Below are 27,286 nucleotides of genomic sequence, written 5' to 3' on the forward strand. Positions count from 1 at the left end.
TCACCGGTCTGGCCGTACCTACCCCCCCCGCTCCCCCCCCCCCCGCTCGCCCGCGTTCCTCTCGCAGGTGCTTTAATGGCGGTTTTGCCCGCTCCGCGCCACTTCCGAGGCCCGGGGTTGACCCCCACTGACCCCGCTCGCCCCGCCCACCGCCCAGCCCGACCCTGCTCCCCCTCCCCCTCCTCATTGTCTCATTGTTTTCCCCTCCTGCCCAAAAGCCGGGCCCATTCTGCACCTCTAAGCCCCCCTTTCTCTGGAGGGTCTTAACCTCTCCCTTCAGAGGAGCACCTCCAGATTTAGGGGACGACTGACCAGATGTTGACCTGCCGGTGCCTCCTCCTGCTCCACTGGACTTCAAATTACCGCGGGACCCTTTGCGTTCGGGGGGGGGGGGGGGGATTAGGGGGACGGCATAACTTTTAAGTCAAATCCGTATTCATCAGCTAATAAATGCTGAGAAAATAAATGTTGGAAATGGACGGTGCCGTTTATGCAGATGTTAATTCGTTATTAAAACACGGCCGCGTCATGCGATCGCGTTTCCCCTTCGCTTGTCGACAAAGCGGCACATACGCGTGTAACTGAAACCGCTGGCGAGCCCGCTGGACCGCCAACAACCAAAACACCACTTAATGGCGCTAAGGGGCCTCGGACCAGATGCGAAATGAAAAACAGCAATATATACTCGGCGGCCATTTTAATGATGACACGCGAAAAACACAATTCAAACTCGGGTTACGACGCACTGCGTCCTCCGGGGTATTGAAGTATGAGAGCACGAGGAATTTCTTAACTGAAAAAAAGGGAAAAAAAGCAAAAAGGCTCCACCCAAAGAGGTCAAAAGGGGAAAAAAACACCAGATATGGGAGGAGGTTTTCAGACAAGTGCCAGAACTTGGTGACAAACATGCTCAATGATTCTCTTGCGCACTGTGTTTAATGCTACCTGTGAGGGTATTTAGATGATAAAACTATAGGGCGGGGGCAAAAACAGACTAAATGACAGTGTGAAAGAAGTGATGAAGGTACACCTGAACTTCAGCGCGCAAACTACACGTTCTGTGTGGACTGTGAGTTCCTCATAGCCTCGTACGCTCTTTCAAAATGGAGTCAAACTCCATGGTCAACAGAGGCTTCCACATTTTCTTTTGGGTTGCTTCCCGATTTATACCCTTCAAGGACATAAAGCCATTAAGCGGAAAGGACCAACCGACGGGTCCATCCCAAAATCACTTGGGTTACACCGTTTTTGCTCCAACGCACAATGCCACAATAGCAGCTCTCGTGACCGAACGGCTGCTGGCAGAGTTGTGCTAGAGCAGAGCCACATGAGGTTATGGGAAACGCTGTTTTACAAGGTAAAACTCTGCATGCAGTAACAGTCGTCCTCAGGGAGCCCAGCTTCTGAGGTAAAATAATAATCTAGGAAAACACTTCATTAGCCCAATAATTCAACGATATTCTCCATTTGAAGACACAATGAATCTTTGTAGCATGCTAACAAAGTAATAAAAAGGTGGGTTAATGTGTACACATATACTCTTCTTTTAAAAAATATAATTGTCCTGAAGACAATGAGGCCATTTCACCACCATTTCAGATGTACTACAGTTTCATCTGTTTTTCAATAGTTCTTGCTCATTTAAACTAGTTCAGTGACTTATTTTGATACTCTGAATGTATTGGACAGTATCGACATGCTGCAAAACATCTCGTAAACACATTCTAACGCATGTCGAGCTGACGGCCCTGGAGCGAGGTACCTTAGAGAGGACAGAATGCAGGGTAAGGTTCAAATAGCTGTGTTCTGCCTCTGGGATTTATTTTAAAAAACAGGGTTAGGAATAAATTCTCCCCCCCCCCCCCCAATCCTCTCTTTCGCATACGTAAACAATTTGCCCTCTTCTGCACTCTCTCTCTCGTTCTAAAGAAGGCAAACTTCAGCATATATCTGTCTCTTCTTACCCCAACAACCCCCTTCCCTTAATAAGACCCAGCTTGGAAGAGTATGATACTGTCTGTGTGCCTGGATATATTTATCTATTTATACACCCCCTAAGAAAGGGTGTGTTTAAGGCAGCTTGTTTCAGTGTATGAAAATGAGTGTGTGCGTGCGTGTGTGTGTGTTTGTGTGTGCATGTGTGTGTTTGTGTATGCGTGTGTGTGTGTGTTTGTGTGTGTGTGTGTGTGCGTTGTGTGTGTGTGTGTGTGTGTGTGTGTGTGTGTGTGTGTGTTGTGTAGGTGTGTGTGTGTGTGTGTGTGTGTTGTGTGTGTGTGTGTGTGTGTGGTCGCGAATGTGTGTTTGTGTGTGTGTGCGCGTGTGTGTGTTTGTGCATATGTCCGCGTTTTGCTCCACTGAAACCCAAAGCTCTAAACAGACAGAAATGGCTCCAAAGCCACTGAAGCTCTAACCAGGTCCAACCCACTCAGCCACAGAACCACTGACCCCACCTTCACTGAGCTGCCCCAGTGCTGTAATCCTCCTGCACCGAGCTGTACCATCCCACCCCTCTCCTAACATTCACCCCCCTCCATTCCTCCACTCACATCCCTACAAACAGACCACCAGCACCAAGCTGTACCATCCTTCCCTCTCCTAACATTCACCCCCCTCCATTCCTCCACTCACATCCCTACAAACAGACCACCAGCACCGAGCTGTACTATCCCACCCCTCTCCTAACATTCACCCCCCTCCATTCCTCCACTCACATCCCTGCATAAAGACCACCAGCACCGAGCTGTACTATCCCACCCCTCTCCTAACATTCACCCCCTCCATTCCTCCACTCACATCCCTACAAACAGACCACCAGCACGAGCTGTACCATCCCACCCCTCTCCTAACATTCACCCCCCTCCATTCCTCCACTCACATCCCTACAAACAGACCACCAGCACCACCGAGCTGTACCATCCTACCCCTCTCCTAACATTCACCCCCCCCATTCCTCCGCTCACATCCCTACAAACAGACCACCTGCACCGAGCTGTACCATCCCACCCCTCTCCTAACATTCACCCCCCTCCATTCCTCCACTCACATCCCTACAAACAGACCTCCAGTACCGAGCTGTCCATCCCACCCTCTCCTAACATTCACTCCCCTCCATTCCTCCATCACATCCCTACAAACAGACCACCTGCACGAGCTGTCCCATCCCACCCTCTCCAACATTCACCCCCTCCATTCCTCCACTCACATCCCTACAAACAGACCACCAGCACCACCGAGCTGTCCATCCCACCCCTCTCCTAACACTCACCCCTCCATTCCTCCGCTCACATCCCTACAAACAGACCACCTGCACCGAGCTGTCCCATCCCACCCCTCTCCAAACACCCTCCTAAGCTCATCCATTCACATCCCAGCAAATAGGTCACCTACACCGAACCTTTTCATCCTACCCCTCTTCACCTCCATTGCCTCGCTCACATCCCTACAAACAGCCCCGCCCCCCCGCACGCCGAACGGGCCCTCACCTCGGCAGCGGACGTCGGTGTCCACGGGCTCGTAGCCGGGCGCGCAGGCGCAGCTGGTGGTGGGGTGGTCCACCCACTGGCCGTCCTCGCCGCAGAACATGTGGGGCGGGGCGGGCTGGGCGCCGGGCTGCTGGGCGTGCTCCACGCAGCGGCCCTGCGCCTGCTGCACCAGCGTGTGCGGCACCGTCTCGGGGAAGTAGGAGAAGGCGCGCGTGAGGGCGGGGCACTTCTTGAAGAAGACGCGCACGGAGAGCAGCGCCATGCAGGCCCCCTGCGCCTGGAAGGCCAGGTAGAAGCCCCGCTTGCTCAGGGGCCCCAGCCGCAGCGTCTTCACGTTGGACTTGCGCTCGCCGCCCTTGCGCAGGAGGAAGTCCGCTGCCACCGTGTCCACCTGGAGAGAGAGAGAGAGAGAGAGAAAGGGGGAGAGGGAGAGAGAGAGAGAGAGGGAGGGGAGAGAGAGAGGAGAGAGGGAGAGGGAGGGAGAGGAGGAGAGGGAGAGAGAGGAGAGAGAGGGAGGGGAGAGAGGGGAGAGAGGGAGAGGGAGAGAGAGAGAGAGAGAAGGAGGAGAGGAGAGGAGAGAAGAGAGGAAGAGAGGGAGAGAAGGGGAGGAGAGGAGAGAGGAGAGAGAGAGGAGAGGAGGGGAGAAGGGAAGAAGAGAGGAGAGGAAAGGAAAGGGGGAGGGAGGAGAGCAGAAGAGAGAAGAGGAAAGGAGGGGAAATGAGGTGAGAGGAGGGCAGGAGTGAGGAGAGGAGAGAGAGGAGGGGAGGGGAGAGGAGACAGGATAAGAATGCGGCGTTAGGCGAGGCTCAAACTCACAAAGCAATTACAAACTGATTTCATGAAATAATTGTGTGTGTTTAGCAGGCAGCCGTACGCAGTTTACAAATTTACATATTACAAATGATGCAGCGTTAATGAGCTGCGGAGAGCAGAGGCCTCCATCTCCGCCCTCCTGACTTCGGCCATAAATTATTCATAATCCAATAAGCCAATTGGCTGTAAAATTAAAACGATAAATTATTAATACACATTCCAAGTCAAATGTGGTCCATGTAAAAAAAAAAAAAAACTAATAAATAAAAGTAGTAATGGCCACACCACAAAGAGCTTATTGGGTGTGCCACTGTAAGTACACCGCATGGTTAATTATGAAGAATGAGGCCAAATGCAAGATCACTCAAATATTTCATCACGAACCATCCAATTACTTGGATCAGTCTCGAAATGCTTATTAATCATACAAAGAAAGTTTAAGAACTTTCCAGAATTTTAATCTAATCAGTGAGGGAGTGTCCAGACACCGCGTGTGAAACAAGACATAACTCATCTCAGTTGAGACTTCCCTGCCAGAGAGATTGAGCGAACGCAGATGTGTCTGCAGCGACTGCATCGTTTACCAAGCAGCGGAGTTCCACAAAGCGCGGGGGGAGAGAGAAAATCAAAGTTCATTTTGAACGCTCGATCCGGGGAGCCGGCGAACATTTGAAATGCAAATGGGTCGTAACGCACGGCGACGGCATCCAGAAGCAGTGCCCAGGCACAGCTGCAGCGCAGGCCGGATGGGCCCTGGGGCCCGCCTGCCGCACCGGGCGTGCGCTAGAAGCCTTCACGCTGAGGGCGTGGCCCGTAGGGCGCTGTGCACGTGCTCGTTACGAGCCTGCGACGTCGGCGGTTCGAGTCCGACCGCGCGACCTCTGTCGCACGTCTCTCCCTCTCTCTTCCCCCGCTCTTCCTGTCTCTCTACACGGTCCTGACCAATGAAGCTGAAAAGCCCATCAAAATATTTTTTTTAAAAAAGAGATGTCTTCACGTTGAGTTGCAGTAGCCGGCGTGGAGGCCGGCGTTACCCATGAGTCAGTGCGCGCGGGGCGGGGCGAGGCGGGGCGGTGGCGGGGCTCACCTTGGTGTAGGGGTTCTCCATCCAGGACGGGTGGTCGGGCGTGGCCTCGTCGGAGTCGGCCTGGTAGTAGAAGAGGTTGAAGGTCTCCTTGCAGCTGCGGTGGTGCGTGGGGAGTGAGGAGCACTCCATCATGGTGAAGCGCAGCTCGGCGTACACCTGCGTGGCGCCCCGCCTCTGGATCAGCGTGCTGCGCAGCCAGTGGTTCCCCGAGCTGTCCGTCGGGCACACCTGGTAGGTCCGCACGCTGTTGCCCTCCTCGTCCAGGCCGCTCACCTCCTCCCACTGAGGGAGGGGCCGACCGGAGGGAGAGAGGGAGGGAGGGAGGGAGAAGGGGAAATAATCGAGTGAGCTTGGCTTTATAATGAAAGGGTGTGTGGTGTGTATGTGTACATGAGTATATACATGTGTATGTGTATATGAGTATATACATGTGTGTATGTGTATATGAATATGTGTATGTGTATATAAGTATATACATATGTGTATGTGTATATGTATATGAGTGGGTTGAAGGGGAAGTTAAATAAGCTTCAGTGTCAGGAAACACAAACAGCAGCTAACACAGCAGATGCAGCAGCAGGTAAACACGGGAGATGGTTGGAGAGACGGAGAGATGGAGAGACAGAAAGCAGAAAGAGAGGGAGAGACACAGCAGGGGTAGCAGACAGGACGCACCTCCGGGTCGGACTGGGGGTAGATGGTCCACTTAAGGTCCGACGTCTCCAGCTTCGTGTTCATCAGGACTTCTGTGTGAGAGAAAGAGAGGTAAGCTTAGAGCACAGTGAGAGAGCAGCTCAGCATGTCACAGGCTAAAACAGCCCAGCCCAGCCCAGCACAGGTCAGTACAGCCCAGCATGGCACAGGTCAGTACAGCCCAGCATGGCACAGATCAGTACAGCCCAGCCCAGCAAAGCACAGTACAGCCCATCATGGCACAGGTCAGTACAGCCAAGCCCGGCACAGCACAGTACAGCCCAGTACAGCCCAGCCCAGCCCAGCCCAGCCCAGCCCAGCCCTGCCCAGCCCAGCCCTGCCCAGCCCAGCCCAACTTTGCTCTGAGTCCTGTAACTCAGTACAGCGTTCTCGGGTCCCGTCACTCCACGGTTTCACCCTCTTCAGTCTGAACGGTCGTGCGAGGGTGACAGGAAGCTACGTGACTCTGCATGAACAGCGTGGCCTGCGGTGCGCGCGCTGAGCCGCTGTAAAGGTCGCGGGCACACAGACAGGCGTGTCACTGCAGTTACACTGCTGGCCCAGCAGCTGACCGACAGAGAGATTAAGAGAATAAAGATCTGCAGGTTCTCCTCTCCTCCCCTCCCTTTTCCCTCACTTTAAAAATAACCCGGTGAGAAACCCTCGTATCCCATAAGGGGAGGGAAAGAGAGAAAGGGAGAAAATGATTCAGAGAGAGAGAGAGAGAGAGAGAGGACAGTTGGAGCAGTGAACAGCTTAAATTCCACCTGGAATGCAGACTGAGAGCAGTCTACACACAGCGCACACATACAGAGGAACCACACACACACACAGACTACACAAACACAGACATGCACTAATGATATGAATGCAGTCTACGGAATGCAGAGAGAATACAATGCACAGTGTACGTCTATGAACAGACTGACGGTGTGCATATTATATACACTGGAGATACACCCAGAGCGCGCGCACACACACACACACACACACACACACGCGTGCGAGCGCGTGCACTCACACACACGTCCCGTTGTCTCAGGTCTGATTAAAAATGAATTGGCTCTCTGTAATCTCTGGCCTCTAGCCCCAGGCACTCTCTCAATCACTGCTGGCGGTTCAATAGCAGCCAGAAAAATTCTGCTCCCCCCCCCCCCCCCGCCACCTCCTCCGATTGAGCGGTTCGATATAAAACAGCACCGTAACTGGGAAACGTATAAATGTCAAGGACAAGTGAAACTGAAATGAATCGAAAAGAAGCTTTTGAAATACGTTACCCCCCCCCCTCCCCCGCCCCCTCGCCCTCAGCATATACACATAAAAAATACATCTTCATGCGCGGCTCATAATACCTCATTACTTTTTAATCTGCTCGGGACTTATGTATATAAACACTGCGCACATGTGTGGAAGCGTTGAGTCCAGAGGGATTTCCTGGAGGACTCGGATCATGTGACTCAAAGGTGATGGTGCTGGAATGAATCCCAGGCCTGGCTCCCGAGCCCGTTAGCATACAGCCGCCCAGAGCCCGTTAGCGTACAGCCGTCTAGAGCCCGTTAGCGCACAGCCGTCCAGAGCCCGTTAGCGCACAGCCGTCCAGAGCCCGTTAGCGCACAGCCGTCCAGAGCCCGTTAGCATACAGCCGTCCAGAGACCCAGCATGCACTCCACCGCGCTCGCCGCGCCCCATCAAGAGCGCCATTCACACGGAACGCAGGCCCTGGCGCGCGGAGGCCCCCGCTCCCGCCAACACAGACACCCTTCTCTCCCCGGCCCCGCCCCCGCTCGCCGCCGCGCCCGTGACCTCATCGACCGCTGGGGTCGCTCCCCACGCCGCGACTCGGGGAGCGAAGAGAATGCTGCGACTGTTTGCGACTGTCATCTCCCTCCTCTTGCCACTCCGTCTCTGTCCCCCCCCCCCCCCCTTCACTGCCGCGATGCTACGTCCTAGCTTCTGCCGGCCCTAGCCCACTCTCTCTCTCCCTCCGTACCGCTCGCTCGCTCTCCCCTGTGTGTGGGGGGGGGGGGGCGGGGGCAGGCTGCAGAGAGCTGATAATCACAATCCAGTGCCGGGAATAAAGGATCAGCACACTGGAGAAAACGAAGGAGGAGAGGAGGGAAGGGAAGGGAAACAGATAGCAGGGAAAAGAAAGGGGGGCAAAAAAACGAGCCAGGTTTCAGTATGTCTGCCACAAACGGAGGGAGGGGTGGGGACAGAAACCCTGGAAAGCTGAAACACGGAGGGAAAGGGGGGAGAATGGGGGAAAAAGCAGGAAGAAAGGAAGAGGACACTGGAGACACGGAGAGAGGAAGAGAAAGAGACGGGGTAGGGTAGGGTGGGGCGGGAGATGAATAAATGTAATTTTCGGGACGGCCCAGATGAGAAGTTGTTTGTTCATGTTTAATTAATGGTTGCTTTGTTTATTGCGCTCTTTTCCCATTTATATTACATTCCATTTCTGCGCTGTACCGTTTTAAGAGCCCTGGCAAGGCCGCGGCACTCAGCATTCGCCAATAAATTTGAGTTTGGAAAGGAGAGAAGGACAGGGGAGAGAGCAAGAGAGGATGAGAGCAACAGGCAATGTAAAAGGGGGAAAAAGTTTTATTTTATTTTTATTTTATTTTTAAGTTTACCCTGAAATGAATTGGGGGGGAGAAACAGGAGATTAGCACTGAAAGGCAGGAGAGAGAGAGATATGAAAAGAGCAGGGATGAACGCGGCGGCTGAGGAAAGAGGCTGCATTAGCGTCTGAGGCAGAGGATGAGTGTGGGGTTAGCGGGGAGGCCTGCGTAATGCAGGCTGTCCCAGCAGGCCAGTGTGTGCCTGCTCCTCCTGCGCTCAGACAGAACAAATAACCAGGGGGTCTTAAGAGCACTGCACAGCGCTTTGAACCACAAGCACAGACACATACGCACATACATACATACATACAGATACACACACACACACACACACACACACACACACATACATACATACATACAGGTACACACACACACACACACACACACATACATACATACATACACGTACACACACACACACACACTCTCACAAAAACATGCATGCACGCACACACAACTACTACTCCCGTACACCACACATCTCACAAATCAGCACGCACACACATACGTACACACACATGTTCTCACTCACGTGCGCACACACAATCACACTCTCACTCCATCTCTCTCACACATACACACACACACACACACACACACAAACACACAGTCCCGCTCTCACTCAGTCAGTCACATACACACACACACACACACACCCACCCACGCACACGCACACACACACACACTTGAAGGTCTGCCCCTAGGCTCTGCTTATCCCAGGATTATTGCACTGAACCCCAGAAACCCCCCTTTGATAGTTAAAGTTAGAACGGAGACCTCTTGAACAATACGTGTTTGTGTGTGTGTGCGTGTGTGTGTGTGTGTGTGAGATTATGTGGGGTGAGTGTGTGTAGTAATGGTGGCCTCCCATGGCTCTGACTTTAAAGTGGCTCTGTCATTAAGTTTATGAGTCAAGCTGCGTGTGCTTTTGCATGCATACGTGCGTGTGCGTACAGGCGTTGCTACGGAGCATCCCATAATAAACAGGAGTTTCCATTAGGGGAGAACAGCAGGGGCTGGTTCCAGGCAGCACCCTCTGACTGAGCTCACAGTCTGTCTTGCATGCCACAACTTCGCCATGGTCATTACTGCAAGGGAGTGCTGTATATACACACACACACACTCACACACAGTCACTCACTCACACTCGCAGGCACACACAGTCACACACTGACACACACAAACTCACACATGCAGTGTCTCTCACACACACACTCGCACGCATGCAGTGTCTCTCTCTCACACACACACACACACACACGCAGTGTCTCTCTCACACACACACACACACACACGCAGTGTCTCTCTCACACACTCACACACATGCAGTGTCTCTCTCTCTCTCTCACACACAGTCACTCACTCACACTCGCAGTCACACACAGTCACACAAAGACACACACACACACACTCCCTCTCTCACACACATGCAGGGTCTCACACACACACACACACACACACACACACACACATGCAGTGTCTCCCTCTCACACACACACATGCAGTGTCTCTCTCTCACACACACAAACACACACACACACACACACTCACACACATGCAGTGTCTCTCCACACACACAAACACACACACACACACACACACTCACACACATGCAGGGTCTCACACACGCACACACACACACACACACACACACGCACGCACGCAGTGACACACTATGTACGGTAACTCCGCCGATGCTGACACACACACGGTGTTCAGACTGGGCCGTGGGGCGGTAAACCGGGTCCCGCCCCGGCAGGTTCGGGCGGCGGCGTCATCACCGGACGGAGCGCGCTCCGGGGCGCACATACTCACACATACATACAGCGCCGACCGACGCTATGACACGAAACACGCGTGTTTCAACAATACACGCTCCCTCGGGCTCCTTCGCCCGGTGACATCATTCCGCCCTGACAGACTGCGATTGAGAGAGAACAGAGGTCTGTAAGAGTGGGGAGTCTGGTCCCGGGCCTGCAGCCACAGCACCTCTTCATCACCACACTCACACCGCCCAGCACCGCGAGCCGCGGCCCCCGTCCGCTCTGCTCAGCTTCGTTTAGCCGGACGGCGTTTGGAGGTTACCGGGAACCTCCGGGAAAATGGAAGACATTCACGCCTAACCCTCTCCCTCTCACACTATCTCTCACACACACACACACACGCACGCATGCTCACACACACACACACACACACACATGCGCGCACACACACACACGCTCGCATGCGCACGCTCACACACACACACGCGGACGGACCGTCTCGCTTGTTTATATAAAAAAGGTAGCCCCCTTGTAAATCATACAGAGACTCCAGCCAGCGGAGCGGAGTCAGCTCGCAGCCTGCGTCCCTGTAAATTACAGAGTGACGACTTCTTCACTTTCCTCTAACTCGTCTCCTTTCCTCTCTGTTTTCCTGCCCGTGCCTCCCCGGCTCTGGAGCGGAACGGGGAAATTACAGCTCTGCCTGCCAGAGACCCACGCAGGGCTGTAATTAGACTTGTCGTTTAATTAGGGGGAACAGAGAGCACCAATTAGACACGACCCGCTCTGGGGGAGAGAGGGAGAGAGGGAGAGAGAGAGAGAGAGAGAGAAAGGGTGTGGGACAAAGACGAGATGTGGGGTGGGAAGGGAGAAAAGAAAGAGGGTGAGGAAGGGCGAAACAGCGAAGTGAGAGAGGGTGAAGACGGAAAGAGAGAAAATGAGGGAGGGGGAATCTTTGCAGAGAGCAAAAAAACATGACGCAAGGAGAGAGGAGGAGACCGCAGGGCATAAAGAGAGGGGGATGAAAGTCATCTTAAACAGATATAGAGAGGATGATGACATGAGACAGAGAGAGTGTGAGGGGAAAAAGGAGAAGAGAGGAGAAGAGAGAGAGAGGGGAAGAACAGTCAGTAGAGCGTGGCAGACTGAAATTCTGCTGGTTCTCACACTTAACTGTAGCCCTGACCCACTGACCCCCCCCCCCCCCACCACCCCACCCCCAAAGACACACACACTCTGTGCACCATATGCCTGCCACACACAAACACACTAAACAATTCTCACACTAAACTGCAGCCCTGCCCTGCTGTCACCCCCATACACACACACATGCACTCTGTACACTTGCCAGATATAAACACACACACACACACTCTCACATAGTTAAGTACCACACACAGACACACACAAGAAACTACCACCACAGAGACAGAATAAGAAAAAGGGTTATGAGAACTAAACAGCTCTAAAACTGTGCTGCACACTATCCACACACTAAAGGTAGCAGTGTGAGTGTACATGTTTTAAAATATATATATATGTGTGTACTTTACTGATACCTAAAAGCTTTTCTGAAAAGCCAAGTACTCTGTTTTGTAGTAATAATTCTAAGGAACGTTTCTTTTGTAAGAAAAAAGACCCTAATGGCAATCCTTTCGGTCATCTGCCTGATAAAAGGGTAATTAAAGAAAGCCGTGCTCTTAAATCCCGTGTGTGAAAAGCGAGAGGGCGGCGAGGTGTGTGAGAGAGTGTGTGTCTGCGTGTGTGAGAGTGTGTGTCTGTGTGTGAGAGTGTGTGTCTGTGTGTGAGAGAGTGTGTGTCTGTGTGTGAGAGAGTGTGTGTCTGTGTGTGAGAGTGTGTGTCTGTGTGTGAGAGAGTGTGTGTGTCTGTGTGTGAGAGTGTGTGTGTGTCTGCGTGTGAGAGAGTGTGTGAGAGTGTGTGTGTGTCTGCGTGTGAGAGAGTGTGTGAGAGTGTGTGTGTGTCTGCGTGTGTGAGAGTGTGTGTCTGTGTGTGAGAGTGTGTGTGTCTGCGTGTGTGAGAGTGCAGGCAGAGAGTCTCTCTGTGTGAGAGAGCTGGGTCTGAGAGGCTCCGGGATTAGGCTGCGCAGATTAACACTAATCCCTCTCCGCTACCTCCCCCCTCGTCCCGTTCCTGAGCCTGCAGTCGGCCCGGGGGAGGGGGGCGGGGGGCTGAGAAGGGCTCGGAGAGGTCCGGACTATGGACTGGGGTGGGTCTCTCTGTGTGATCGCTATTCTCCAGACCCGCTGGACCGTGAAAGTGCGGGTCAAGTAGGTTCCCAGCCGACGAGCATGTTCTCGCAGCGGCGGTGTCACGTCTGCAATATGCTCTCAGAATCACAGGCGCTGGCTACGTTTATCCCCCCCCCCGAAAATATGAGCATTTAATAATAATACACGCGGCTTCCGTGGTCAAATCGACCACGGCTAGTCCACAGCAGGACTCCAGTCCTGAAGTACGACCGAAGATGAAGAGAGGCTGTGGTTTGGTGGGTCGAGCGCAGCACTGTGCATGACTGTTTGGGCTCGAAGAAGACGTTCGCCTGCTCCAACCGCTGAATATTTACCACTGTAACACAGCTTCTCTTCTGGCTGCTCTTTCACTGTTTCGGCCCTGTGCTCTGCGACTTTGCTTTTCCTTTGTCTAATTCCGAGACATCTGATGTACACAGGCTGTCGCGCTGAGAGTTTCCCCCCAAAACCCATTCGGATTAATGGGCTTAAAAAGCCAGAGAGGGAAACGGAGAGCGTTTTTTTCTGCCTCCTTAGGCTCTCCCTGAATTTGCAGCGCCCAGCTAGCGCTGCGCGCGTTAATCTGCTAGAGAAATATGTTTCGCAGATTTCTTTGTAAATCTTTGGTAACAGGAGATATTGAACTCTGCGAGGAATCGCGGCTCCTCAAAGCTCATTTCAGCTAAATTGGAACACTAAAGCAAACGGCGGATTGAGAAGCAACGCTGGAACGTTTTCAAACATCGAGAAACTTTGCTGTTTATACACCAAGTAAAACCAGCTCCGTGATGTGACGTGATTGACTTTCATCTTGATTAAAACAGTGTGGTGTTGGGTAGGGTGGGGTAGGCTTTGTGAGTGGGTGGGGGGGGGGGGTTAGACTGGGAGTTTATCTGGATCTGAGAAAAATTTTAATGAAAAGAAAAAACCTTTAAAGTTGTTCTTCCACCATCATTTTGTGGTTTAATGGGGGATCAGCATCAATTAAGTAATTAGCACAAGAGGGTGAGATTACACACGAATGAAGTGCTGTCTGGCTCCCAAATTGAGTCTCACCATAATTAGGCCTGTACAACCAGTCTGGCTGTGTCCTCCTGTGACTCCATGGAAAATCTGAGCCAAAATGGAGTACAGGGTTCTGGGAGATAGGCGGGATGAAGGTGACACCCAAAGCAGAGCGACTGCGCACTACCGTACGGTTCCCCTGCCACTAATGCCCAAATCCTAATGCACCTTAGTCCTTAAGAGTGTAATTAAGCAGCACCCTGCTTTGTGCATATTGTGCATGACCTCATACAAATCAACTGTTAACTTATGACAGTGGCCATTTAAATGCACATTTTTGGCCATTATAAAAGGGATAGTTTCGTTAAGCAACATTGCACTGATATAAATATTTACATGTAGATGTAAGTATTTATACAAGCAATATTTATACAATAAATATTTTTTATGTTTTATTTTAGTTATACATATTCACACAAACATATATGCTCATGTAAACTACAATTGGTGGGCTAGCCCCTTAATATGTGGAGTACTATAGCTTTGGTCAAATCCTGCAGGGTGTACATAAGCATACGCACGACCCTGAACGTAGACAGACAAAATATCAGAACAGACGGGCAAAGTACGACCGCGCATATGCGCACCATTATAGCCAGCGCGCTCAGATCACTTGTGAAAACGTTCAAACTGTAATTACATTACCGTTTTTCAGACCGTAATTACCGCGACCGAGCTGCACTTATCTTAAGCATAAACGGCAAATGGACGCGCAGACGTAAATACACGCCGGCTCGAAATGCACAAACATATGAAAACAATATTGCAGTTCCATCTCCTGAAAAGATTATCGGTCCATCATAAACATGACTGCCTGCTACGCTTTGGGCATACTGTATACAGTAAAATGTGGAGTCTCCTCGCAAGCCAGCGAGCCTCCTTATGGCAATCCTGCGTCACCAGTCACAGTACGGGCTTACATATGGCCCCGTGTGCGCCACACCGAATGTTTCTCTCCATCTGCAGTCTCTTTACTCTCTTCCTCGGTCTCTCACACAGACTCCCTCTATTTTTTTCCGGCCTGGAACGTGAAATGTTCGGCTGCGTCGTTGTATCGTTCCGTTAAACTTTACTCATACCACGCTGCTCCATGCTTTTCCCTCTCTACCCCCCCACTTTTCTACTTCTCTCTCATGCATGTTAGCGGTGGCTCGTTTTAATAGACTATTCCCAATCCCCTTCTAGAGGCCTGTCTTTTCTCCCAATTTATATACAATAGGCTCAAACATTCCTTCAGCAGCGGTACAAAAGAACAGACAATACTCAAAACCTCACACACGTTCAGAGAATACAGACAGGAAAACTAAATTAAAACTCAACTGAAACAGATTCACACACGATGCGTGTGCGCAAATGCATACATAATCACACACAAACTCACAGACTGTCTACAATCAGCGCTAAAACAAAATTATTATTAAATTCTTATAAAAACACAGGCACGTATACTTTTGCTCAGAAATACGGCTCAAAGAATCCCTTACTACTAAAGAGCATTCTCTCTCATACACTCACTCTCACACACTCAAACACACACACGCACACACACACACGCGCGCACACACACACACACACTGTTGTGCGACATTTTTGCAGTGGGAGGTGGACGCACAAATCACAGCCGCTCTTCGCTCGTTGTGGCGATCGGATCTTCCTCAGAAACGCTGGGAGAGCCTGACACGCTACGCGGCGCCCGGCTAAACCAAACAATCAAAGGCCTACAAAGGGGCACTAAACCAGGTGCATCCCTTAATGGGCCCGCTGCCTGGGCCTCCTTTCATATTCTCATCCACACGCCCCTGTATTTTTCTTCAGCCGACCGAAAACAAACCTGCAGTCTCGGAAAACTGACTGGGGGCCCTGGTCACGTGACCCGAGCAGGGGCTTGTGGGTTGAGAGGTTTTGAGGTGGGGCGCAGCGTCAATAAAAAAGTATGCGTGGAAAAAGTCAATACACGCAAGCCCCCGGTGGTGGGGCATCTCGCACGGGTAGGGGGGGTGGGGGGGGGACCTAATTTTAAGGGTATTTGCAGACACGTTCCGGAATTAATGGCGTGCTGAGAAAGGAGTTTCCTCCTTCAGAGCTACGGCCGGAAGGCCTCCCAAAAAACAGGTGTGGGTATGCTTTCCGATTATCACCTTACAAAGGATGCGCTCGCACATCGGTGGCGACAGAATGCGCTCGCAGCGCGCCAGAGGGAGCGTGAGTCATGGAAAGATTAATACACTTCCACGTTATCATTAATCCACAGACTTAGCACTTTACTCCCAAAACCCCCCAATCCGTCCTCCCTCCTGATATAGCAGCCTCTCCCCCACATACCTCTGCCTCTCCCACTCCCTCTCAGCTCCTCTATGCAAAAAAAAAAAAGGAGTAAAAGAGCTTTCCTTCTCTCCTTCTCTTTTTGTCTTTCATCCCTCTCCGTCCATTGTCAGAACCTCTCTCTCCCCCCACTCCAGCACTTGTTCTTGTCACCCTGTGTTCTCATTGTCCGCGTTGCTCTCCAGGCTGAGTGGGGTGTGGGTTTTTCCAGAGACGTCTCTGGCCCCACTCTCCTGCCCTCTTGCCTGCCGGCATCTGAAGAGGACCGACACTCGCACAGTAATTGATCAGCCACTAAAACTGCGAAAGTGGGGGAAAAAGGAGGGAAAGCGGCGAAGATGGCCGTGCTCTCGATGGAACGAACAGCGCTGAGAACTACAAATGCCAACAAACGCTAGGCTAAATACTGCTAAAAACTAAGCGTTACAAGGTTACATAAACATAAAGGGTCAAAATACACACAACCCCAAAAGAGAAAAATGTTTCTGATACAGACAGCCAAAAATGAACTAACTTTTCTGAAAACTAAATAAAAACTTCAAAAGACACTGATAAAAAAAACTACGGGCGAGTGACTCAACTGCATGCTGACTGAGGAGGAACTATACTCAGTGTAAACATATTTGTACTCATGGACGCAAGAAGCACTGTCAATCATAAATAAAACCTAGATAACACCAACACAAGCTTTCCCCATGTGGTACACTGGCACTCCGAGGGGTGCACTGTTATAATGATGCGGGGGGGGGGGGGGGAGAGACAGGCGGACCATGGGAGACACGAGGGATTTCCACTGCAGAATTTATTAAACTCTCGGACGGCTGTTTAACTCTTTAAGTGGCTAATCGCGGGATTAGGCAGCGGAGAAAGAGAGCAGGGAAGACGGGGGCCATTTTAAATGCAAATCCTCTCCTTATAAAATTTGGTTCCCTTTAATGGGATTTGGGGGGACCAGAACCGCATTTTCGCGACGGGGAGGCAGACGGCAAGAGCAAACAACACGGCTCTGGCTAGCGAGGAGAGAAAGGGGAACGTGAAAAGGGGCGAAGGACACATCCACTTTCCCTCTCGCTGGCTCCTAAAGGCCGCAATTTACTCATTTCTTAGTCAAATTACGCTCGTTGCGAAAACCCGGACGTAGACCGAGGAGGAGGAGAAAATGAAGGGGAAAGAGAGGAGATAAGCCCTTTAAAAGTTTCTTTTCAAGACAGCGGGTTTTAAAGAATGATTTTGAAAGCAAGGTTTCCATTGTGTTCTCCCCAACTCCCCAAGTGCTAATTTGCGCCCGCTGCATTGTCTTTCTTTTAGGGTTCCAACAAAGCGGTTTTAGGTGTCTCTTATCCCACCAAGATTAAGCTCTGGAGATATTGTCCCTCGCAGTTTTTGCGAACGGAAAAAGCAGTGAAGTTTCCATTTCTATAACAAGAGAAAACAGAATGGCCACATCTCTGAGGTGAGAGAACATAGCCCCTCAAAGTCACACTTGGGTAGAAATGAATATTATATGCACATGCTATAATGCATTACATGTGTGTATGTATGTATGCGTAGGCATTTGGACAGTGACACAATTTGGATCAGTGCTCCAGCACACTGGATTTTAAATTAAATAAAGAACATTAAAGATCAGACAGTCAGCTTCAATATAAGGGTATTTAGATCCATATCCAGTGTTCCACATACACATTTTTACAAATAGGCCCCCCATTTTAGGGGACCAAAAGTAACTGGACAAATTAACATAATCTGACATAGTGATCATATATAGTGCTTGGTTGAAAATCCTTAGCATTCGATGACTCCTGCTTGTTTTGGGGGATTTTTGCCTTCAGTCTTCACTTCGGCAAGTGAAACGCCTTTCAGCTGTATTCAGATCAGGTGACTGACTTGGCACCTTTTGTGGTCTTCCAGGTTGTTTGCTGTTGCTGAGCTCACCAATGCTTTCTTGCTTCTTAACAACGCACCGAACAGTTGATTTGAACACACCCAATGTTTAGGCTATGGTTTGGATCAATTTATTTTAATTTTCCACCCCATGGTGGCCTGCTTTACCAGCATTGACACTTCTTTGGTCTTCATGTTGAGAGACAACAGCCACAGACTCCAAATGCAAATTCCACACATAGAATCAACTCTAGACCTTTAGTTAGCTTTATGGTGCATGAACTAATGAAACAGCTGAGCAGTCAATACTGTCCAATTACTTTTGATCCCCCAAAATGGGGGACTGTTTAAAAAAGGGACTACAATTCATACATGGTTCACCTGATATGAATGCCAGTACCCACAAAGTAAAGCTGACTGCCTGCATTTTAACCTCATATTCACTGTTTCATTTCAAAGCCACTGAACTGGAGTACAGAGCCAAAACAACAAAAATTGTGTCACTGTTCAAATACTTACAGACTGTGTGTGTGTGTGTGTGTGTGTGTGTGTACGTATATATATATATATTTTTTTTTTTTACACAGATTTTTATTGTTTAATCACAGAAAGAAAATGTTCAATGAAACCCTCTCCAAGCAGGCTACCGGCTGTGTTAAACAAATGCCACCTTTCCAGCGATTAGTAGTTTCAGATAATTAAATTAATGAGACAATTCTTTCATTAAGATAATAAAAATAACATTAGCATATGTACTGTAACACATTCTAGCCGTCTGGGAAACTTCACCAAGGTCAAAATAAATGAGCATGTGAAGGGTAATAAATAAATAATGTAATTTTATATTATAAAACTTGCTAAAGCTAAGTGCCTTGGTGATTTACTAGAGCTTTGAAATGAATTAGACTAGGCCCGAGCTGTTGGGAGGATTTTGTATTAAAGGATTAATAGTCTTAGTACAACAAAATCTAATTAAAAAAACTTAGAATTTAACACGTGGTCAGTAAAATCAGACTAGAAAACTACTTGACTGAATATCACCAAACCTGCACACTAAAAACTAAAATAATACCATCAGAAATCGATTCGATGGCGAAAATGGAAAATCTGAAGAAAAAAAAAACCGCCTACTAAACGGAATTAAAAAATAAATAATAATTTTAAATTAAAATAGAACAGGATACGCTATTGGGTTGTAATGTACCGATGTAATATCTCACCACTGTTCTCCCTAAAGAGTAACTGCATGATGGCTATTGTATTCCCATCACACGCGTCTGTTCTTTTTTTATTTTTTATCTGTTCCCGCAAACGGGAGTGATAATTGATTGTCGCTAGCAGGGACCAGGTGTCTCCATCACGGCGTGAAACGCAGAACTAATCCGCACAGTCCGCGATCGATCTGTCACTCTCAAAACTGACAGACGCGTCTGCAACACCAACAGCACTCACGCGGACAACCCGTACGACACGACACCTCGGCGAGATGCATGAAGTGACAAATAGGCTATCCTTTTATAAGATGCTGCAGTGCTCATACACCTCTAATAGAGAACGTAAATGATCAATGAATGCCCATAATATAGGCTAATAGTTAATCATTTCATGTGGCGATAGCAGCAGTAGTGTTGTGGATACAATGGTAGGAAGTGGGCCCTTGCAAACTAAGCATTTTCAGGGAGGCCCTGGCTGCTTCGGTTTCACGCGTTTCGGTTCAAAGCAGGTTCGCATCACAAGAGTTGCATTCTCATCTCATTTTAAAATGATGTAGAGGCTATCATTAACTATATAACTCAATAACGTTTAGCCTAGATGTGCACAAAACAGCCGAACGCCTGTATGAGCGGGTTCAATAGTCAACGCCACGTGACATATAGGACAATTTGTAGAACCAGTTGCATCAACTTCAAATGGTAGCCTGATTCTAATTTTCAGATTGGACTGTTGGACCATAGCTCGCAGCCCTGGCGGTGTTGTTTTTAAGTCCATAGCTAAGGTCAATTCCTTTGTTCGACACAATTTCCGATTCGAATCAATCTCATTTATATCGGATCTGTTCTAATTAACAGTTCTCCATTAACTTAGTTATCCTAGGCTACTAAGTCGGGCCAAACATTGCTATCGAACTGATGAGACATTTGTTTTCAAGAATAGATGGTGACAGCAACAGGTAGTCACTAAAGTTTTTATATGTAAGCTATATGGAGATAGGCTATTTGTACAGCTGCTACACAAATTTGACTCTATTCAAATGTTCAAAAGAAGCCACACAAAGAGCACAAGGGAAGAACTGGACAACTGAAGGCTACAACATAATTACTTTAGCCAACAAGAAAATTAATCATAGTTTAGATTCTTTCAGGGACGGCCACCGAAACAGAATATAAAACAACGCGGATCATTTTTGAAATAATCACTTAGTGACGTTTTTTCACAAGTAGCCCAAATAAACGTATACAGCATATGGTCTACGGTGAATGTGATTAATCACGTATGATAGGCTAAATTATTTTTACAGCCAATTCGACATCATAAAATATATTTTTTAAATTGTAGGCTACTATAACAAAGAATATAGGCCACGTTGGTCGAACAGACTGTTATCTTACAACACATTGCAAAGTTGCACATGTTATCCAGTCAGGAAATATTATCCACAATAGTATTTTTGAGAGTGTTCAAAAACAGCCTAACATAGCCTATAGCTATACAATTTTGCACTGAATGCGGGAGTATTACCCACAAAGTTACAGGCTAACTTTGACATGTTAATCGCTCAGCCCCGTCGTTGTGATCACTGGGTAGTAGCCTAGTCGTATTCTAAAAAGGTTTAGTTGGATGGCATTAGGGAAACATGTCAGCTACACCTAAGGTAACGATGTCGGTACAAAGACCGTCGATAGGTCTATGAATACAATTCACGATAATTTATTTCAATAAATAATTTATATTTTAAATAGGACGTAGCCTACCTTCTTCGGCTGTGGACAGACGGAGAGCCCCGACGAACAAGAGCGCAGCGATGACCGTCCATTGCACATGTTCCATATTAGCAGAAAAATACTCCGTCAAAATATGGTCTCCAACTGATTTAAGGAAAACTATTTATTTTTGTAAGAGAAACTGTCAGCTCGGCCGTGTCCTCGCCGACCGTGAACCCCACATTAGTGACGGACAACAGATGCGCTAGCGACTCTCCCAAGAATACAAATCAGAAAGTGCTCAGCATAATTTAAATGATCAGTTTGGTGTCGTTGAATAGTCCACCACTGTTTAATTACAGGAGTCAGAGAGGGCCAGATTCCTTTAAGCAGCAATCCAAAAAGGCATCAGCAAAAAAAAAATAAAGTTCGTTCTTTAGTCTACAAATAAATTATGCATGCAATGTATAATTTATTTTTAAAATGGATACATTTTCTAATTAAAGAGTCCGGGTAGTGACTATGCTATTTCCCCTTTAAAAAGTGATAGGCTACAGCTCTGTTTGCTGTTCCTGTCTTTTCTACTTTTTGCAATATTCCATCTCCTCTCAGTCCTCCGGGAATGGGATAAAGTAGGCAAAGACAGAGAAATAGGAAAACACTATTTCCTCCGGCTGCACCGGCTGTGTTCTTTGTCAGCGAGTTTCCCCCAGTTGTACTCCCCAAAGTTTCGTTCTAATAAGCTGAGCGCAGAATCAATGCCGATAAAAATGCGTCGAAGTGTAAACCGAATAGCGAGCACTATGCTGGGATGAAAAAATGACTTGATTGTTAGTCAGACACAAACAAACTCCTGTCTTGTTCAGTTCCAAGCGACTCCGCACAGATTCAGCCTTCCCGTCAACAAGATCGCATTCCTTTCGCCTTTTCAGGAGGTTAGCGATGAAGTGGTCTGCTTTGCCGGATCCTTCCTCCTTAGATAAGATTCGGCGTTGAAGATAATTCTGTTGAAATATATTCAGGTTTCACGATAGACGTAAACGATCGAAAATAAATACGGGCATGAATTAAACTTGTGCAGAAACTTTTCTTCGCGTGCTCTCTGTACTGCAGCCGACACGAGACGCGGGGTGACTGTCTGTGCAGTTCCCCTCCTCCTCACGCGAGCTCCGCCTCCATTCACATCAATTCAGCAAGCTATTGGCCATTTCACTTCTCAGTCTACTGGTCAATATGACTATTAGCCAAATACAAATGGGTTCGTGCAGGTGGGTCCTTTGTCAATCTAAATTTCAAAGTTTTCTCGACTATGCAAATTAACTATTGCATCGTTTTAAACATCAAAGTGCTCTTGCCTAAATTTGCCTTTCTGAACTTTCCAATGTAGGCTACACTTATAATTTTGCAATTTATAAATCTGGCTGACGCTTTTTGTCCAACAAGTAGGCTACATTTAAAATGCTACTCTAGCACCTAAGAGCTGAAGATATGCAAAGTTACAGTCAAATTAGTACCACCATCGAGGTGCTTGTCTCAAGACCTGCAACATAAAGTGAGTGTTGCCTTTTTTTTAAATACTCTCTGTTAATGCCCATAGAAAAGTTTCATCATTAACATTTGTGTTTTTGCTATTATTATGGGTGGTCCCTTCCATTCAAAACCCATCAGAAGGTGTACAGTAGAAGTGGATTACTGAAGTGGAAGAAAAGGACGAAGGAACAGGTATTCGCCCTACAGGTTTCCTTTTAGGTCCCTCTCCATTCTGCCTCAGGTGAAGCCGTTTTTTGACGGATGTGTATTTTATCTGAAGTTCGTTTCCTTTATAGGATCCGTCTTGCACTCCTTCCGTTTTAAAAAGCTTGGCCTTATCGCTTGAGCTGACGACTGACGTTTAGTAATCGATTAATCAGTCCGCCCTCATCGATCACGTTCTGCGTCGGCAGCTTCTTCCCTTCCCTTGTTCTGACCCCAACCTCTCCCGGCGGCGGTACCGTGAAAGAACCACTGAGGCGCGTTTCGTTAATGGAAGCTTGCAGATCACTGCCTTTTTTAATTGTTGTATCGATTTGTTGACGAGTTTGGTAAAGGATAGGCCCAAGCTATACCTATGTTTTACGACCTTATTTGTTTATTTAAAAAATCTGAAAATCTGAGTTAATCTGAATTGTTCCATTGCTATTCAAAGGTCCATGGTCATCGAATGGATGAGTTGTGTCCAACGCAACGAAATGAACCATTAGAATTAAGGTCTTGAAGGACTGTAGCTCAAATTCGAACCGAAACGTAAAGCGGCCAATGTTCTGGTCACTTCCCGTACGGATAGTCCAAATCCTTTGATTGCTTACAAAATACTTGGTTTGCTGCGCCTTACAGGTTCATGCCTGGATAGATGAATCTCTTGGGTCGATAAATAATCCTCTAGTCTGGTTTTACACAGAGAGGAAATAGTCTACCCAATTAAACCTGCTTGTTTAGGGTCTAGGGCATGGAGACATTCTTCCATCACTTCGTTCAAAATAGCCGCCGTCATAAAAGACAGAGCCACTCTGTCTTTTATTTTCACACATTATTCTAGATGTAGCCCATGCACATCTCTAACTGTGACTCCTCATTTTACATCAGTTGCAAGCAGATTACAAGAAAGAGAAATTATATCAGAATTCGGATACTCTAATCCAAGCCGCGTTCTGTTTGGTAAACGTCAGCCCTTTTCAGTAGTACAAAACACAAGTTAAAAAGAAAAAACACACATCTGCCATGATTTTAACTTTGTCTGTGGGTGTGAATGGATTTGTGCACACACGTGAATCACTTTGACACTACTTTGACACAACCTTCTTTGTGCTGTATGTATAAGGTCATTCACGCTTGGGGTGTCAACTTGCAATACTATGCATACTACAATAGCTGTCAGTGAGTACCGGAGGTAATTGCATCCCGATAGGCCAACCATCAATTTTTTTCCCTCAGGTTGTCGTATAAAACGCAGTTCGACATACAAAGAGTAGGTTCATTTTTATTATTATTTTTAAATTTTAACTATTAAATTACGTTTAACTAAAAAGAAAGCAATTGTCAGGCATATCAGCCTGGCCTGTATATTTAAGAGTTACTATTGCCTATTGTATGTCGGTTTAGCAGACACTCTTATTCAGACCGACTTCCACAGTTTACTTTTTATTTTTATGATTTTTTATTTTTAATTTTTACACGCAATCAATTTATACACCTGGATATTTACTGAAGCAATTCAGGTGAAGTACCATTAAGGGCCTATGGTCACCCTCTAGCTGGAAATCAAATCAAACCAATACATTTGAGTTTACAAGTCCAGTTCTGGGTTCATTGTATTACACTGCCACCATGGACACAAATTCATTGCATATGTACACATTGCATATGTAAGCATAGTTTAATATCTAGATTGCCGTTTGAGTGACTGGTAAAATTAATAAACAACACGAAACCACAGAAGCATGAACACAGGTCAAATACACACGTTGAGTCAATCAATATTCATTGAACGAGCCAGACAAGACTGAGTTTCAGAGAGACTTTACACACCACCCAGTGGTTACTCACATTATGACAAACATACGAAGGAAAACGGAACAATAGATCTGCAAGGTTCGATAAAGGCACACGTCTGTGTTACGTTTAGTCATTAATGCTAAATATATCTGGCGAGTTTCATAACTTCTTGTTATTCTAATGATTATAATAATATCACAGGATTCATATAATTGTTAACCCTGTGCCAAAGTTGAAAAGTCAAATTCACGTGAAAACAGTGTAACCTTCCCTCCATGTTTGTGTACCTCTTTCAGGTTGCAATTCTGAAATAAATATTCCGTGCTTTATATCACGTAAATTGAACCGCCGGGTGCAGCACGCTTGCAATTAAGAACGAGCAGCGCAGTCACTTTCATTTCGAGCGGTTTCTACAGCTTATCATCCCATCAGGACATTATAAAACGTTCCGTGGAAATGATAAAGTTGCATTCATTTGGTTTCCTGCTGCAGTAAATGTAATAATATCTCGCAGGTCTTTGTCAAGGGAAGGGCAGAGCTGTAAATCCTGACACCTGCTTTTTTTGTGGTGAATATGGGGGTCTCGCACAAAAGCTCTGCAATAAAGCAGAGGCTATCTGGGATGCTGAAACTCTCTTGACGGGCTGGCACTGAAAAAGCAGGTGAATGTGAGAAGGGAGTTGAAAGAAATGAAATAAAGACAGGGTGAGAACTGAGAGAGAGAGGGGCCAAAGGTGTGAAAGAAGGGGGAGAACTTGTGAAGCTGAAGTTTGACTTCTGGTGGGGAGGGGAGGGGGAAGGAGGAAGGGAGGGGGGGTTGGGCTGGCCCCTGTGTTGTGACTGTCCTCTTGAGAAAGACTCACTCCCCCTGGTCTGCATCAGGAAGGACACTACTGTATAAATGGAGATCCAGGTCTTCATGTAAAACAGGTAATTGTAACCCCTGTAAGCCACTTTGAGAGCAAATGAAAGGCTTTAGCCTGAATATATTATCTGACATTGTGACGGAGAGGCAAATTAGTGTATTCCGAGAAAAGCTTGAGTACATTACAATTCTCACCCGTGTTGTGACTGAAAGCAAGAATTACTCAATGGACTGGCACTTTCATCCAAGCGACTTCAAGGTTTTGTTTCACATTAAAATGGAAAGGGAGGGGCAGCATAGGTGAGGTACAGCTCCTCAAGGGTAAAGCAAAAGAACCCCCCCCCCTCCCGACACCACCCCCTCAGTCTTTGTGGGTTGGACTGCAGTTCCCCTGAATTTATATCCTTTTGAAACGTCCGTTTCATTGTTGTATGAAAATAATTACAGGAAGATGTACAAATGAAATGGGATGACTTACAGTGTTTGATATTCAGTGACGTATTGCCAATAAGCAGACTGGCAGCTATGGAATGAGATTACTGTTCCTTATGTGAAGCCATTTTTGCTCTAGGCCAGTGTCACCTATTCCTCAGCAATGGTTGCTAGTCCTTTATTATATTCTCCAGCTATAACTTGGCCAGGTCTCTGTCAGTTTAATGTTTTTAAACCCATTTTTTATCTTGTGTTCTTTTGACTGATCGCTCATATTTTTAGACCCTTGCCCATCACCGCAACATTATCAGACAATGCAGGAGGGCACGGGCTGGTAAATCTGCGCACTGAAGGGTGTGATGCCAGCCGAGGCTGCTCCCCTCTCTGCAGTCCACCAGCTGAGGTGCACGATCGTTGAGATGGAAGACTCAGCTCAGCATGCAGCTAGTACTGGAAGAGTGCAGGTGGCTGACTGACCAGAGGAGTCCCACTGCCAAGCGAGGATCCCGGCTGCAGTCAGCGCCGGTCTGGGCGGGATTTGTTAGCACACGGTGGGGTGTGTCACAGCACCACGGACTGTAATGGCTCAGCTGAGCATCGCTCCCCAGAGGCCTCCCCGGCTTGCTTCTGACATGGCATTCAAGCAGGCCGAGAGGGAGCCAAGCAGACGTGATGTTTACAGAGATGCTGGGGAAGGAGGAATTGGGGTGTTTTTTGTTTGTGTACATTGGCAGGCAGCTTCCATAAACAAACAGCGTGGCTGCAAAGGGCCTGTATTTTGTTGCGTTGTGCGTCTGCCCTGACCGATACGTCAACTCTCAGAGTTCCCAAACTCATTGTATTTTTATATGGGGAGATGCTGCTTTTAAGCAGCAACTTTACAGGCATGCTGCTGCGGGGTCAGACGTTTAATACTGAAGCACTAAACGTTGTTGTACGCATTGCAGCCATATTCTCACAAGCTTGTGACACCTTTGGTCAGTTGTGTACAGCTGTTGATTCTTAACTAGCACGAAACCCTCGATATGGTGAATCAAGGCATTTCAAAGCAAGATATTACCTTCGGATTACATTCTGATACTAATAATTCACAGTGGCTAAATTAGATTACCTATATTAAAGTGGAATTTGAGTATGGCAGTGATTATGAACAAATGCTCATCAGGAGTGTGGAACTACCAATGTAATTACTGTCCTTCCCCCCTTCCATGATTGTTTGGTTTTTAAGCTAGCTTCCATATAGACAACTGTAAATTGGTATGAATAAAATTATGAAATTAACAGACTATTTCTGTAGCAGAAGTGTCTGTGCAATAGAGATGATGGCACACAGGAACAGGGTAGGTTAGAGCAGAAATTCAATAAAGCTACAAATGACCAGCCAATGAAAACACACACGCACACACCAAATACTTTTAACTCCAGTACTAACACAGAAGTGGTCTTGAGTCTGTTGAATCCCATAAAGGTCTTTATGCATGCACTTCAGTTATACTCCCCATAGGATTGGTAGCCATTAACAATGAATATGATGACATATACCTATGCTGTTACA

The 27,286-nt window shown here is 47.7% G+C and overlaps 1 protein-coding gene and 1 long non-coding RNA gene across 3 annotated transcripts in view; one reads left to right on the plus strand and one right to left on the minus strand.

Moving 5' to 3' along the window:
* Positions 1 to 22,118, minus strand: part of LOC135251511 (ephrin type-B receptor 4a-like) — a 41,858-nt gene extending 19,740 nt beyond the window's left edge. The window contains exons 1-4 of one of the 2 annotated variants that reach the window (XM_064329038.1): positions 20,955 to 22,118; positions 6,058 to 6,128; positions 5,383 to 5,664; positions 3,483 to 3,873 (exon numbers count right to left, since the gene is read on the minus strand). In XM_064329038.1, the coding sequence (XP_064185108.1) occupies positions 3,483 to 3,873; positions 5,383 to 5,664; positions 6,058 to 6,128; positions 20,955 to 21,030 (820 nt within the window). In that variant the 5' untranslated portion in view covers positions 21,031 to 22,118. The remainder of the gene's footprint in view (positions 1 to 3,482; positions 3,874 to 5,382; positions 5,665 to 6,057; positions 6,129 to 20,954) is intronic. The other variant, XM_064329037.1, reaches the window with a different exon arrangement.
* Positions 22,119 to 22,163: 45 nt separating this feature from the next.
* LOC135251512 (uncharacterized) lies at positions 22,164 to 26,524 on the plus strand. The gene is made up of 3 exons (XR_010329149.1): positions 22,164 to 22,455; positions 22,572 to 22,625; positions 26,014 to 26,524. It is a non-coding gene; the product is annotated as an uncharacterized LOC135251512 (long non-coding RNA).
* Positions 26,525 to 27,286: the final 762 nt, after the last annotated feature.

Source organism: Anguilla rostrata, chromosome 3, assembly GCF_018555375.3.
Source record: "Anguilla rostrata isolate EN2019 chromosome 3, ASM1855537v3, whole genome shotgun sequence".
Classification (NCBI taxonomy): Eukaryota; Metazoa; Chordata; class Actinopteri; order Anguilliformes; family Anguillidae; genus Anguilla; species Anguilla rostrata.